This window comes from Cricetulus griseus, chromosome 5, assembly GCF_003668045.3.
Source record: "Cricetulus griseus strain 17A/GY chromosome 5, alternate assembly CriGri-PICRH-1.0, whole genome shotgun sequence".
NCBI classification, from domain to species: domain Eukaryota; kingdom Metazoa; phylum Chordata; class Mammalia; order Rodentia; family Cricetidae; genus Cricetulus; species Cricetulus griseus.
The window spans coordinates 55501811-55517886 of record NC_048598.1 but is presented as its reverse complement, the minus strand read 5'-3'; the positions used below and the strand labels follow the sequence as shown (position 1 = coordinate 55517886).

At 44.0% G+C, this 16076-nt stretch overlaps 1 protein-coding gene across 1 annotated transcript; it reads right to left on the bottom strand.

Annotated features, from left to right (window-relative positions):
- Positions 1-1304: 1304 nt before the first annotated feature.
- Positions 1305-15023, bottom strand: Lax1 (lymphocyte transmembrane adaptor 1). Its single transcript, XM_027417582.2, has 6 exons — positions 14476-15023; positions 13249-13486; positions 8316-8425; positions 7850-7954; positions 7073-7143; positions 1305-4076 (listed from the first exon to the last, which is right to left on the bottom strand). Exons 2-6 carry the CDS (start codon positions 13335-13337, stop codon positions 3225-3227), a joined length of 1227 nt encoding a protein of 408 aa, XP_027273383.1. The 5' UTR covers positions 13338-13486; positions 14476-15023; the 3' UTR covers positions 1305-3224.
- Between the last annotated feature and the right edge of the window lie 1053 nt (positions 15024-16076).

Below are 16076 nucleotides of genomic sequence, written 5' to 3'. Positions count from 1 at the left end.
TTGGTTACCAACTTAACTGCATCTGGAATCAACTAAAGCCCAAGCTGCTGGACACTCCTATAAGGAATTTTCTTGATCCTATTGAAAGTAGGAAGCTCCCCACTAAATCTGAGCCACACTTTCTGGGGGCAGCCTGGATAAAAGGACATGGAAGAATCTAGCAGTGATGGCGCATGTCTTTAATCCCAGCACTTGGGAGGCAGAGACAGGTGGATCTCTGTGAGTTTGAGGCCAGCCTGGTCTACAGACAGAGTTTCAGGACAGCCAGGACTATATAACAAAGAGATCCCGTCTCAAAAGAAAAAAAAAGTCCCACATTTGTACATACACACACATGTATGTATATATGTATGTAAGTTATATCAGTTCTGTTCCTTTCTACAGAACCCTGACTAATATAAGATCTACTGTTTAACTATTTAAGGAATCACACTGGATTGCTTACCTTTTAAAAATAACAATTTAAGCCGGGCATTGGTGGCGCACGCCTTTAATCCCAGCACTCGGGAGGCAGGGGCAGGTGGATTTCTGTGAGTTCAAGGCCAGCCTGGTCTCCAGAGCGAGTTCCAGGATGGGCTCCAAAGCTACACAGAGAAACCCTGTCTCGAAAAAAAAAAATTCATCCTTTGAGAATTCATACATGAATATAATACATTTTGATAAAACCTATCTAGTGTTTACCCCATTATAACTTCTCCCGGATCCCCACATCTCCCTCCTGTCTTCACATTTTCTCTCTCGCTTAAGAAAAATTGTTTTTGTAGCCCACTTAGTCCAGTCACAGCTGCTTGCTGGAATGCTGACTGACCTCACTGGCTTGACCTTGTACAGGTGACCTCAGTCACTGTGAGTTTGTTGGGCATTGGCTGTGTCCAGTCCATGGCACTGTTTCCAGTCTCTGGACTGAGTGGCAGGTTCTCAGTCTCTCCAGAACGCAGGTAGCTTTTGTTATACTACCCAGTCCCTATTATGCAAGTCAACCTCGTAAGTCTCCTTTGTGAGCCATATTCATTTTGTTGGTTCTATTTCTTTAGGGAACCATAAATATTAGATCTAGGTTTTAATTATGTTTATTTGTTTGTTTTTATTGGTTTATTTTTGAGATAGGGTCTCATTATTTAGCTCTGGCTGTCCTGGAACTCACTCTGTAGACCAGGCTGGCCTCAAACTCACAGAGATCCACCTGCCTCTGCCTCCCGAGTGCTGGGGTTAAAGGCGTGCAGCATCACAACCAGCTAAATTAGTTTTTATTTTCAAATAATTTTAGGCATTCAAAAGAATTGAAAGAATAGTTTTGGTTATTCTCAGACATCTTTTTATTTTACTTCCTCTAGTGCTAGTATCTTACATGATCACTTTATAACCATAAAACTGAAGACAACAGCACTAACACAGTGTTACTAATTAAATATGGGTGTTTGGAAACTCATCAGTTTCTCTACTGTTAATCCAGTCTACAGTTAATCCAGTCAGTTAATCCAATCCAAATATTTCCTATACATAACATAACTGGGGTGTTGTGTTACATTCATTCCTGTCTCCTTAGTCTCCTCTAAACAGTGACAGTTTCTCAATCTTTTCTGGCTAGGCATCTGTGCAAAGACAACCCATCTGGATTTCTTTCCCTTTTTAAAGGCTTATTTTGTTATTTTTAATTATGTGTCAATGCGTAGGTCTGTGTGTAGGTATGTGCCTGAGTGTTCAAGTGTCCTTGAAAGACGGAGGCTTTTGATCTCCCTGGAAATGAAGTTACAGGTACTTGTGAGCACTTGACATGGATTCTGAGAGTCAAACTCAGGTCCTCTGTCGAGTACTGTACACTGTTAACCAGTGAGTCACCTCTCTAGACCAGTCTGTATTTCAAGAAGCCTGGAGTTCTGGATTTATTTTTATTTATTTATTTATTTATTTATTTATTTATTTATTTATTAATTTATGTGGTCTTCTTGGTCCTGTCAGCAGCACACGACATCACTGTGACTTAGTGCTGGTGTGTTGAGTGACTGCAATTGTTTGATGAAGGTGGTATCTGCCAAGTTTTCCCATTATTAACTTAGTATTTTCCTGTTCTATTAGAAATACATCGTTAGATATAGCCTGTATCAGAAGAGAGAAGGCTCAGACTTCAAAAGAATATGGAAAAGTTTGTGGACAAGTGTTAAAACCATCACAATAGCGAGTAAACATTTAGGGAAGATTCTCTGAAGTTCTGTTATGGTCTTGCCTCTTGGTATCACTCTCTGATCTTCTCATTACCAGTGGGTTTGCTTGAACTAAAAATTTTAAAAATAATAATAAAAATTAAGAGAAAAATCAGGCTTCAGTCAAGCCTGTAGGGCATTAAAAAAAAAAAAGATGAAGTACAGATGGCCAATAAATATATGGGAAAGTGTTTACCATCATTAGCCATCAGAGAAATGCAAATTAAACCACACTGAGGTTTTATCTGATGATAGTTAGTACCATACTGATTAAGAAAGCAAATAGCACATGTTTTCTCTCATTAGTGGGTCCTAGATTTTTATACAGATACATAAAATTATACATGTACAGATGATAGGAAAGTCAAAGTGAGATTGTCCAGCAGAATGCTCTGGTCTCATGGGAAGGAGAAAGAATGGGAAAGGGGAAAAATTTTGAGGGATGGGTGGACATCTCAGAGTACATTATATGCTTATATGAAAATGGTCATATAGCTCAGGTTAATATAATAAAAACATTTTACAGGGAACCTGCCCTTCCTTATCTACAACAGATTAACTTATTTGTCCAACTCCAGTATACATTGGAAAGTAGTTTCAATTCCTAAGGGTGAAGTAGATAGTTTATATGGCAAGTTTGCCATCACACCAGCAGCAGCAGGGCTCCCATAGTTCCACACCCTTACCAGTTAAAATCACCTGCCCTACCCCAACTTGTTCCTCCTTTCGGCCTGCCTGAGTCACAAAATAATCTACACTTCTCCGGTGTTTGTGAAGGTGATTATTTCCGACATATCTCATTTATGCTCTATTGTAAGTGCTGTGCACCGTCCCTTTTCTAGCATCCTGGTTAGACAGTGTCACTAAACTTACTTCTGTTGGCCTGAGAGCTAACAGTGATCTTGTCTGAGGAGAACTCTTTTCTGAGCTTCCTAAACTTTTGCTTTTGTGCAGCCTGCTAGTGCCCTGTTCCTCTTGGCCTCCTTAGCCTAACCAAATGAGCAGAAGAGGATGCTGGGGCACTTAGGCATCTTCACTAGAGAATTCAGTGCTTAAAGACCCAGCAGGACAGGCCACCTCACAAAGCTTTCCAGCTAGGTAACTTGGTGCTCCGCCATCAGAAGGACACCAAGCACCAGGCCCCTGTTGGCAGTCCCCTCCTAAGTCAGTGACTAGCACATTCTCATAGTCATTAGAGTCTTCATCTGACTGCTCCTCTTCATGTGCTACCTCGCTGTCCTCACTCTGTGGAGATGGCTGAAATGCCATATAATACACGGAAGACAGGGCCCCCCAGACAGGCTCCCCATGGTCTGTATGGGAGGACGTCACTTCTTCCCGAGTCTGCAGCTGGCCTCCATTGGTATCTGCTGCCGCTGGGACATTTTCATAATCTCTGCAGCCCTGAAAAGCTTCCCCGGGCTGATTCTCTTGGATGTCGTCAAGATCCAAACCTGTCATATTGACATAGTCATTTGAAGTCTGAGATGACTCTTCTCCATCACTGAGTGATGCACCGCGCTCTCTTCCTGGAGTCCACAAACCAGTGTGGTTAGTGGCAGCCCCACAGCCTGCTCGCCCTCCTTCAGCAAGCTCCAGCTTCTGGGCACTGGGAAGACCGCAGTGATTTTCAGGAGTGCTTTTGGTAGAAGTTAGAGTCTCACTGGTCTCTTCTGCTGTGGGGATATTGACATAATCATTTGACTCCTCAGAAGAAATGCTGGAGTTGTTTCTGGAGGTTCTGACACTGATGTCGGAGGAGGCAAGGTGCCCACACATCTGGGGCACTGTGCCATTGTCATAGATGCCTACTGTGTACTCTACAGCATGAACAGAAGCTCTGTGTATCTGAAGGGGACCATCTGCTGGGGTGGCCTGCAAAGAAGAAGACAAAAATGACAGGATGGGAGCAGAAACAGGGACACAGCCACTCTTCCTCCCTGCATTGCTTGGCATTACAATCCCTTCATTCCCTCCTTTAGTTTAGAGCTGAGCTCCAAGTCAGGGACTCACACTGCAAGGCTTTGGGTGCCAGGTGTGCTGAGGGCATGAGTGAAGTGGACTAAGTACAAGAAAAGCATGCTGGGCTCAGTGGTAGAGTACTTGTGCAGCACATACAAGGACCTAGGTCCAATCCTTAATACCTCAAAAAGCATTAAGAAAAACAGTGGCTGAAATGAGATGTTAAAATCACAACAGGTTTTGGCTACGGTGGAAGGGGAGGAGTCAGTGGGGAGAGTGACACACACAGGAGAAAGGGCACACTGGAGGGGCAATGCTGGGCTGAAGATGGAGACTTAGATTCACCCTGAGGGTGCAAATCCCAACTTTGCCACTTTGTGCTGAGCGTCTTCCCTTGGCACCTTCATTTCCTAGTCTAAAAACTGAGAATTGCCACAATGTCTGTGTTATAAGGTGAGTGGTCAAAGAGTTGTTACTACATGCAATGTGTCCAGAACAGTGTCAGCATGTAGAAAACACTAAAAATGAAGGATACCAGTTTCTAGTATTCCAGAAATGTCAAGAAAAGCATGTGGATCTCTAATGTGAAGTCTTCCCTTCCCCTTCTTTTTTTTTTTTAAGACAAGGTTTTCCTTTGTTGCTCACTCTCATTTGGAATTTACCACATAGCCCAGGCTGGCCTTCAGCTTATAGGCAATTCTGCTTTAGTCTTCTGAGTGCTTTTGCAGGCATAAACCTCCATGCCAAGGTACTAGATTTATTTTATTTTTGGTTTTATCATTTTGAGACAGGGTCTCACTATGTAACTCTTTATGTCCTGGAATTCACTATGCAGACTAGGCTGGCCTCAAACTCACAGAGATCCACCTGCCTCTGGTTCCCAGGTACTAGGATTCAAGGTATGCACCACCACACCAGAAGCTACCAATTATTAAATGTTGGCAACTGATTCAAAATGTTTTTCGTTGTGGGACAGGGCCTCACAGTGTAGCCCTGGCTGTCCTTGAACTAACTCTATAGATTAGGCTGGCCTCGAACTCATGCTGCCTGCCTCTGCCTCCTGAGTGCAGAATTAAAGGCATGTGCCACCATCGCTCAACTCAAAATGTTTTTCTAGCACTACAGAATCTAAGCCAAACAGAGCCACAGGTTAAAGACAGATCGCCCCAGGTACCACTCAAGCTTTGGTAATGGGGTTTCATTTCCCCTGCCCTTTTTCAGATACTCCAGGAAGTCACGGGCCAATGAATAGGAGGAAGAGTAAGCGAAGGCCTTACTGTGACATGGCTTCCTGGGAACCTCAACTTCTGAACAACAACGGCTTCTCCATCTGTAACATCCCCACTGAGCCAGGAACCATCACCAATTCAGAGCAACTGACTTCTAGCAAACATACTGACCATGAAAGCCACCATCCTGATTGTAGTTTCCAGACCAAACCACCTATGGACTTCCTGAGGATCAACCTCAGACAAGCACATAGGTTATCGTTGGTAACACTCACACTGCTCTCGTAAGCTCAGTGGTTACTGTCTGCAGCAGTTAGAAAGAGTCTCCCAAAGTTCCCATGTTGGAGGCTTAGTTGCTATTCAATAATGTTATGACTGGGGCCTTAAAGGGGTGATTAAAGGGTGGGCCAGTGAGATGGCTCAGCCAGTAAAGGTACCTGCCATCAAACCGGATGACCGAAATTCAATCCCTGGGATCCATGTGATGGAAGAAAATAAGCGCCTGCCTCAAGTTGTCCTCTGACCTCTGCATGCAGGTGGTGGCTCGTGCACACCCTCACACACACACACACACACACAAAGCAAATGAGTAAGAAGTATTGTAATTTTTTAAAATATAATTTTAAAAAAGAGACAAATCACCTTGTCTATTTCAGAAGAAGACTAATTGTTAAAGGAATGGGATCCCGATAAATGGATTTTATCTTGTGCTACATGATGGCCTTGTTTCAAGCTATGACAACATGAAAGCCTCATCGGAGACATCCACTTGACCTCGACTTTCCAGCCTCTAGAACAGTGAGCCAAATACATTTCCACTCATTATCTACTACCCTGAATGGATCAGTACACTCTCATTGATCAAGTGCTTTCTACATCGGCCTCAGGAATGAATGACTTACGGAAAATCTCTGCTATTCGGGATAATTGAAATGGTCTGGCACAGGCCCTAGAAGTAATTCCCAAAGGTGAGTTTTTGGAGCTGGGAATATTACTCAGCAGTTAAGAGCACTTGCTGCTCTTTCAGAGGACCCAGGTTCAGTTCTCAGCACCCACATGGTGGTTCACAACTCTAACTCCAGTTCCAAGGGACCCAGTGATCCCTCCCTGAACAACAGGCACATACATGGTGCTCATACATTCATGAAGGCAAAACAATACAATAAAATAAAGTGTTAACTTTTTTGGAGATGGGTTTAAAGTGTGATTTGAACACTAACAACATGGTTGAAATAGCTATGGATTCCTGGAGTGACCACTCTGAATGGAGCAACAGTTGTTTGGAGAGACAAATTGTCATGTCTTTATTAAAATAATCGCTTTCCGTTCTAACATCATATACTTTAATGCATGTGCCTTTCTTAAAATCCTAAGTGCTGGCTCCTCTCCTCACCCCTCTCTTGGCATGCTATTCCTATGTAGTCTAGGTAGGCCTGGAACTCACAATGTACTCAGTCTAGCCTCTAACCTGTCCTTGACTTGCTGAGAGCTGCATTCAGGAATGTATTACCATATCAGCCATAAGTTGAATAGTATTTCTTTTCTTTGGTCAATAGGCAGTTCTTCAGGGTGTGTACCAAATGACACACATCTGCTGTAAAACCAGATCTGAGACCAAACCCCATCCCCCGTGGCCCCCTGTCGCTCTCCTTGGACTTCATCTTTTCATTTGGCTCTTACCTCATGTTCGGGGCTATCGGAATCTCTGGAAAGGAGGTTCTCAGTACTGAACCCATTGGACTGATGTCTTCCTGCAACAACAAAATGAATCCCAAAGATAGTGAGCTTCAGAGTGCTTTTGCCCCAATATCTCTGCTAGCAAGTCAATGGGGGTTGGGTAGTGCCTGTGAGAAACCAATCTCTGTGTCCTGTGCTTATGACAGTCAGAGTTACAGGATGATGCTCTGAGACCTGAATGCATTCTCAGGCATGCCTGTGGAGAACTCCCCATCCCCTGTTTACAATGCTGGTGTCACCGTCTTATTCATGGCTTCACCACCTATGACGCAATTGACTTTCCTCTGTTGCCTAAAACCAAGAGAACACAGACTCCAAGCCTGACTGACCCATGCTCTCTGTTTAGAATCCCCACTGGAGGTGCAGACTACCCAGTGCTGTTGTGCAGCCTGGATACCTGGAGAAAGTAGCTTCTGAGTGGTGAGAGGTGCATCTTTGCAGCATAAATTTAGAGTGTCAGGACTCCATAGATTAGGACAGCAGTTCACAATGTTCCTGATGCTGCAACCCTTTAATACAGTTCCTCATGCTGTGGTGAACCCCAACCTCAAAATTATCTTCACTGCTACTTTATAACTGTAATTTTGCTACTTTTATTACTCATAATGTAAATATCTGATATATAGGGTATCTGATATATGATTCCTGCGAAAGGATCGTTTGATCCCCAAAGGGATCATGATCCACGGGTTGGGAACTGGTAGATTAGGAGACACTTACCAAGTTCTGCCTGCTGCTGGGGCAAGAAGTCATAAATATTTTTGGCTCGTTGTCTGGGTGGAGGCAGAGTCAGTGATGGAGCTACTTGGAAGTAAGGAACTCTCCCTGAAAGGCAATGAGAGACTAGGTCAGAACGCAGAACATGGGGGCTCTCAGGATGACTATTCCCCAGCAGTATTCCCCACCCTCACCAGGTGTCATAAAAGATATATTTCTAATTCAGCCAAAGGACAAGAAATTCAGTGGACAGAGGCAGGAAAAGGAAACTGGGCACAAGAATGCCAAAGCTGTATGCTTTCTCAATGCCACTCAGATCTGCATGAGGGCCACAGCTTAGGACCAGTGTCAGGAAAGGATACAATATTCCAGGGAGATAGTGTCTCATGAGAAAATTCCCCAGGGTTTAAATGCCAGGCTGGAAGACTCATCTTATGGAATCTTAACTGGAGGCAAACATGGAACTCACGCTTCTTCCGTTTGTTCCAGTTCCACAAGATACAGGCAGCCACGATGACCAGGAAGATGGTGGGGAGTGCCACAAAGCCAGGGAAGATGCTGCTGTTCTGGCCTTTCTTTCTAGAAGGAAAACCAGGTGGTCATGCCCCAGTTGGCTGTAAGATTTGGGCTTGGGAATGTTGGAGAAGACATTTCTTTCAGGAGATAGAACCCAAATGATACCAGGTAGGCAAAGAGACAGATATGAAGAAATGAAGGGAAACCAACACTGGATCTTAGCTGATTTCCCCATGGTCAGATGCCCCTTTGTGGTTAAACATCCTTGAAGCTGAAATTAAGTTCTTCCTGCTATTGAAGGGACCAGCTCCCCATTTCGGCAGCCATAACAGCCGAACACATGCTTTTCTGATCTCGCCTTGGTCACTAGAGGTTAGGTGCTTGCCTCGTGGCAAGGAACCAATCAGAAGTTAGCTGGTGGTGCTATGCTTTACGGCTCTGGGTGTGCTTTACAGTCAAGCACACAACAATGACACGCAGAGCATAGCAACCACCCTGGGAGGGCCTATGGGCCATAACAACCAGTTGACCAATCAACACAGGGCAAACCCTCCAAGCCTGGAGGCACACCAATCCTGAGCCTGTGCGTACCCCTAGACACTCCCCTTTTGCTGCCCTATAAGATCTCTATGCAGCCGCCTCAAACTGTTTTTGCTAGCCATCCGCCATGATGGGTGGATGAAAGACCCGAGCTAACATGGGATTAGCTCGTTAAACAACAATAAAGCCTCATGCAGTTTGCATCAAGCTTTCGACTCAGCATGGGGATTGGGGTGGCCGAGGTCCTGGGCTGAGATTCTGGAGGCCTGAACTCTCCGAAGGTCTTACACTATATTAGAAACCAAGACTCCTATACACATGCACTCAAAAAACTGATGTTATTGTATTACTTTGCATTATGGTTTTGACATCTTCCAATATTTGTAGGGATCATGAGAAGAAATCCTCTAAAAGGGAGACCTGGCCCACCCTGATTTGGAAAGAGAAGGTCACCTTACTCTGTGACAAAGCCACCTACCTCATACATATTCATAAAAGTTTCTTTAAAATCAACAGTGCACTACTCATTGAGTTGTTTCTTGCCTTGTAGCACTTACTGTTAAAGCAATCTCTCTTTAGTGTTTGCTTTGCTTACCTTTTCTAAATAAACTTTAGTTTAAATTGTATGTCTGTTGCTTGTATTTGTTCCTTCAAGAAGAGCTCCCTTGTAATACAAGGATTTAGAATGGGAGCCGGACAAAGGATGTTGAGGTGAAGGGAATGAAATAGAGCAAGAGCAAGTCATATCTGGGGTCTGGAGAAATTGCTCAGTGGCTGGGAGTGTTGGCTGCTCTTTCAGGGGGTTGGGGTCCAGTTCCCTGCACACACTGGTGTCTCACAACCCTCTGTAACTCCAGTTCTGGGAGATTCAATGCCTCTGGCCTCTGAGCATACAGACCCACATGAGCACGCACACACACAACTATATATAATTAAAAATAACAAAAAAGAAAGGAAAGTCAGCTCTGAATAGCAACTTCATGGAGAGAGGAGCTTTACACATGGGAAAGGGAGCCATTCCTTTGAAGGCTTACCAGGTGCTAGGGGCTTGCATATGAAACTTATCATTTAATCTTCGCAAAGCCATCTGTGCCAAAGGATCCTGAGACCAGAAAGGAAAAGCAACACAGCCAAGATCTCATAGGGCAGAAGGCACAGAGCCAGAAATAAGAGTCTAGGTTGGCTGGGCACTGGTTGTGCAAGCCTTTAATCCCAGCAGAGGCCGAGGCAGAGGCAGGTGGATCTCTGTGAATTCGAGGCCAGACTGGTCTACAGAGCAAGTGCCAGGATAGACTCCAAAGCTACACAGCGAAACCCTGTCTTGGAAAACCAAAAAAGGAAAAAAAAAAAAAAAAAAAAAAAAAGTCTAGGTTGGTTTAAGTCCAGAGATCATTCTTTTTCTACTCTTACACTATCTGCAAACTTCCAAAGCCAAATGCATCTGGCCAGGTTTTTCTGTCATTCCTGCTCCCGGGTTTCCTGGCTTTGCTGGGAGAGGATTACTCAACTCACTATCAGGGAGTGGCTCTGTAACAGAGTCCAGTTTACATGAACTTGAGTAACCCCCAGATGTGGGCTGGTCTCTAAGCAACACTAGCCTGTTGGGTGAAATTTAACCAACACTAGTTTTGAGCAGTCTTTCAATTCTCAGGCAGGGTGCAGCCACGGCTCAGCTCCGGTGTTGAAATGCATCCAAGGATTGCAACATCAGGCATCCACACCCACTCTAGCAGGAAGTAAGCAGTGGAAACCCAGCAGGAACAAGGAGCTGACCCCCACATATTAAATCTGGGCCATATCTGGAAAGATTTTTGTATTGCTGAGTTCTGGGTATATTGACCCAATTTTCTATTGGCCGTTTCTCTTAAGTTGTCCAATAGAGATCTCAAACCAAAACTGGGCTCCCATTCTGCCTCCATATACTGGCTTTTCCTCTAGACTTCCAACCATATAGCACTACAGTCTAAATGCTTGACACCACTCCTGCCTGACTGTTCTTTCATGCCCTATTTCCAGTTAATCAGCTTTGCCCTGGGCAAGGGCATCTGCTTCAAGTCCAGTCACCTCTATTTCTTTCATTGTCACCACAGTGGCATAAGCCAACATGAGTTCCAGGGGGACTTTTGCAGTGGTCACCTCCTTATTGGCTCGCCTGGCTTTCACTCTTGGCTTCAACATACCATGCTCACCTGTGAACTAGTATGATCACTGTAAAGAGTAAGTCATATCATGTCTCTCCTCCACTGAGAATCTTCCATGGCTTTACATCATACTGACAATGAATGTAATACTCAGTGAGATTATTTTTTCTTCATAATGTGATCTGGCATCTCCTGATTAACTTCGGGGCTCATTTCCAACCCCTTCAGCTCTGATGTGGACCACCATAATTTCTTGCTGTTCTGGCCCATATGAAGAATAGTTTTATCTCAGATCTACCTCTCCTTCTCCAGGTACTCAGAATGGCCAAGTTCCTCATTTCATTTAAGTCTCTTTTACAGTGTTGTCATCTCCTTAGAGAGATCTTCCCTGGTCATACTACATTTATTTGGTTATCTGTTTGCCATCAAACACTGCCACTGACTGTAATCTTCAAGAAGCCATGGACTTGTCTATTCACTCAGCATCTTAAACAGCACCTCTGACGTAGAATCTTAATGAATATTTGTCCAATGATATGTGAATGAAATAAATAACGAATGAACGCAGAAATAGTTTTGAGGATAATGCAGTCGCTGTGGGAAATGACTTATGGCAATTATCCCAAAAATTAAAAATAGAGCCACCATATGTTATGCCAACCCCACTGCTAGATCTCTGTTCAAAACAAATAAAAGCCGTGTTGCCTGCACCCTCCTGTTTATTAGAGCTGTTTGTACTGCCATGTTCATTGTAGCAAAATTCACAATAGCCAAATATGGAGTCAAGCTGAGCATCTACCATCAGACGAATGGATAGAGAGTGTGGAGTACATTTACAATGGGTACCACTCAGCTTTAAAAAGGGAAGACGTTCATGTCGTATGTGATAAGGTGGATGGACCTGGAGGACATAGTGTTAAGTGAACAAAGCTAGGAGCAGACAGATGCTGCATAATCTCATTTAGATGCGGAATCTAAAAAGACTGAACTCATAAAGCAGGAGTATGGTGGTCATCAGGGGTGGCTCGAGGGGTCCCTGAGATGTTGGTCAAAGGTTAGATGGAAGGAAGAAGTTCAACATGGTAATGTTGAAAATTACGTATTTTTGAACATTGCTTAAATTGTTATTTGACGTATCCTCTCATAAAAAGTATGTCACTAATACATGTGTTACTTAGCTCAACTTAGCCATCTACAATGTGTACATATTTCAAAACAACATGCTTAAATACAGTATAAAAATACAAATTTTACTTTGTAGTTACAAAGTTAAAAAGAAAAAGGAAATAACAACAAAACAAAAATCGATTTAAAAAAGCAATAGTTTTAAGAGTTAGTGAGCTGACTCAGTGGGTAAAGGTATCCACTGTCAAACCTGCCACTCTGAGTTTGATCCCTGAGGCCCACATGGTGAAAGACCCAATCCCTGCACCCTGACCTCTCCACCCTTCTACTCCCCCACAACAAAAATTTAAAAAAAAAAAAAGAAAAAAAAAGGAAATAGCTTTGGGAGGTTGCTTCAGGCTTCAACAATGATACGAACTCATGTCTTTTTAGCAGGCATCTTTTACCTGCAAGGGACATGCAGGATTTTCTCTGGTAATACTAATAAATTTTCCTAAAACTACAATAATTGAAAAGGTTTCACGCCCACTAGCATTTCTGAAGTCTCACCACCCAATAGACTTTTGTTTATCTGAGATTGAGAACTTCAGGGGTGAATTTACATCCATGATTAGTCTGTAAGATCTGATGTCTTATGACTTTTTTTTTTTCAAGACAAGGTTTTTCTGTAGCTTTGGAACTTGTCCTGGAATTTGCTCTGTAGACCAGGCTGGCCTCGAACTCACACCTACCTCTGCCTCTCAAGTGCTTGCATTAAAGAAGTGTGCCACCACTGCCCAGCAGCTTTATGACTGCTATCTCTACATTTACAACTCATGACAAGGTTTTAGGATCTAAAATCTCATTGCTGGGGAACTAGGGCTCTTGTTTTTATCATAGTGGGACAAGAGATTAGAAAGATTGAAGTCAAGGCCTCTGAGAGGAAGGAAATCCAATCAGAAATTCAGCTGTCAGTCCTCCACCTCCATCTCCTTCCTTCCCTCCCAGCTCACAGTTTGCTGGTCCTGGTGGCCCAGGCCTGGATTGTAGGTGTGGCAGCACTACCAGGGACAGTGGCATTTACTTCCCCAGAGCACTCACCCTTCCAGGCTGCCAAGAGTCCCCTGCGAAGTGCTGGGCCCTGAGTTCCTCCTTCTTGTGACATCTGGTGGGGCTGGTGTGGTGTACATCCCTGGAACCTCTCAGGGGCTCTGCAGCATTTAAGTCTTCTCCGTGTCAATATTGACTAGCCAGTATTGTTGCCCTTTTCTTGACTCTTTCTAAGTTGCTGATTCGTAGGAAAAAAAGGCAAATTGGTATGTATTTTGCATACAACCACCTTTGTTTAAAAAAAAGGGAAAAAAGCAGATAATATAAGAATGACAGAAAATTCTCCAAATCTCCATATTTTCCCAAATGTATCTCTCTTTACTCTTGAAATTTCTTTTTCTTTCAATTTTTTTAAGTCTTTATTTTATATGCATTGGCACTTTGACTATGGGTGACAGATCACCTGGAACTGGAATTACAGTCAGTTGTGAGGTGCCATGTGAGTGCTGGGAATTGAACCTGGATCCTCTGGAAAAGCAGTCAATGATCTTAACCACTGAGCCATCTCTCCAACTGCTACTCTTGAAATTTCTTATTCATTTACTTAGATGGGGATGCATGTATCTCAAACTAACCTGGGGCTTGCTATATAGCTGTTCATGCAGGGTTTCATACCTCTCAGGGTAGCCTAGAACTCTTTATGTAGCCAAGATATATAGCTGAAGACGACTTTGAATTTCTGATCCTGCTGCCTCTGCTTCCTTAGTACTGGGACTTACAGGCATATGCTACACTCTGTATGAGCACTAGGGTTGGGACTCTGGGACTGTGCACACCGTAGGCAAGCAGTCTACTGTCAGAACACCCCCTGCCAGCCATCCTTCCTAGATTGTACTCACCAAAGGTCTCATATACAAAAAAAGGTTTTGGTTTTTTTTTTAATCTTTCTGAAGATTCTAATCTTCTGTTCTAGAACTTTCTCCAACTGACTCCCTTTTTTGGGCTGGTGTGATGGCTCTTCAGGTAGAGGTGGTGCTTACTGCCAGCCTGATGACCCAAATTTGCCCCCATCACCACTTTCATGGTGGAAGGAGAGAATCAGTTCCCATAAATTGTTCTCTGATCTCTCTCTCTCTCTCTCTCTCTCTCTCTCTCTCCCTCTCTCTCAAACACACACACACACACACACACACACACACACACACACACACACACACTATAAATAAATGTACTACTATACTAACAACAACAATAATAATAAAACCCAAACCTCCCTACCTTCACCTGAAATTCCAGGCTGAGTTGGTACAAGGTTCCAAAGCATCGAGTTTGGTACACTGGGGGTGACCACAATGCCCACTGGAGAAAGCCAGCTGTCTCTCATCCAGGTGTTGATGTTCCCAGTGTGAAGTGGCTGGGCTGGCTCTCTGGTTTCTGCCTGTTGGTGGAAACGTGAGGTACACAGGGGAAAAAAAATGCCCAGAGGTCCAGCAGATCTGTGAGAAACTCTTTCTTCCACCCCCCCAGAGCAGAGTGAAAATGCAAACTGCTCTGGCAGAATGGAAAGAGTCACTGACAGGAAGCACCTTCACCAGTGTGCTAATGAGGCACGGGGCACAGGAAATGCTCAGTTCTCCACAGGCAGCAGGAAACCCATCTTCAGCCCTGCTGTTCCCCACGGGCACTCTGGCATCTGGGGCACACGTGGTTAAAGAGGGTTAGGGAATCAGAGACAGGATTGATCGCTCTGGTTTTCAAAGTGTTATAAGCCTCCAGGTCAAAATTCGGGGGTTTAAAATACTTTGTTGTTTAGTTTTACTTATTTATTCTTAGTACACTTATTTAGTGTGTCTGCACACATACCATGGCACATGTGTGGAGGTCAGAGGACACTTGGGGGAGTCCTTCTCGCCTACCACGTGGGGCTCAGGAAATCAAACTCAGGTCTTCAGAGTTACAGGCAAGTGCCTGGATCAAATGAACCATCTTGCTGACTGTTTTTGTTTGGTTTTGAAGCAGATCTCACTTCATAGCCCAAGCTGGCTAAACCCATGGTACCCTCTTGTCTTAATGTCCCTGGTGGTGGGGTTCCAGGTGTAGGCTAGGCTCAGGGTTCAGAATGGTTCTTTTCTTTTTCTTCTCCTTTTTTTTTTTTTTTTTGATACAGGATTTTTCTGTGTAGTCTTGGCTGTCCTGGAACTCAGTAGACCAGATTGGCCTTGAACTCAGAGATTCATCGGACTCTATCTCCTGAGTGCTGGAATTAAAGGTGTGTGCTACTACTACCTGGCTTTTGTTGTTGTTGTTGTCCCTTCCTTTCCTTTCCCTTCCCTTCCGTTCCCTTTCCTTCCCTTCCCCTTCTTCCCCTCGTCTTCCCTTCCTCCATCCTTTCCTCCCATCCATCCATCCTTTCTTCTCTTCTATCTTTCTTTTTCTTTGAGACCATTCCCTGACCATTCTGTATTTCACTTATGTAGACCAGGTTGGCCTCAAACTCACAGAGATCCTCTAGCCTCTGCCTCCTAAGTGCTGGGATTAAAAAAGTGTACCACCATGCCTGGTTCTTAGCAGGTCTAAATAGCACTAGAAGTAGTTGTTTAGAGAGAAGTGCGGATCTGGCACCTGCTTGTGGTTCCGTGGGTGGACAGGCCTTATAAATAGATTCTCAGTAGGTGATAGTACCAGAAGCAGTGTTTCACACTTTGTGTACCTCTGTTCCGGTGTCATGGTGGGAATGGAACTGAGCCTGGGTTGCAGGACCTCTGGAGGCTGTTTCTTTGTTGGGACTCGGGGCTGCTGGCAAGGGGGCATCTGTTGCTGGCTTGCCTCTTCTGTAGTTCAATATCAATCCTGGGTAGCCTCTGATTTCAGGTGCCAGT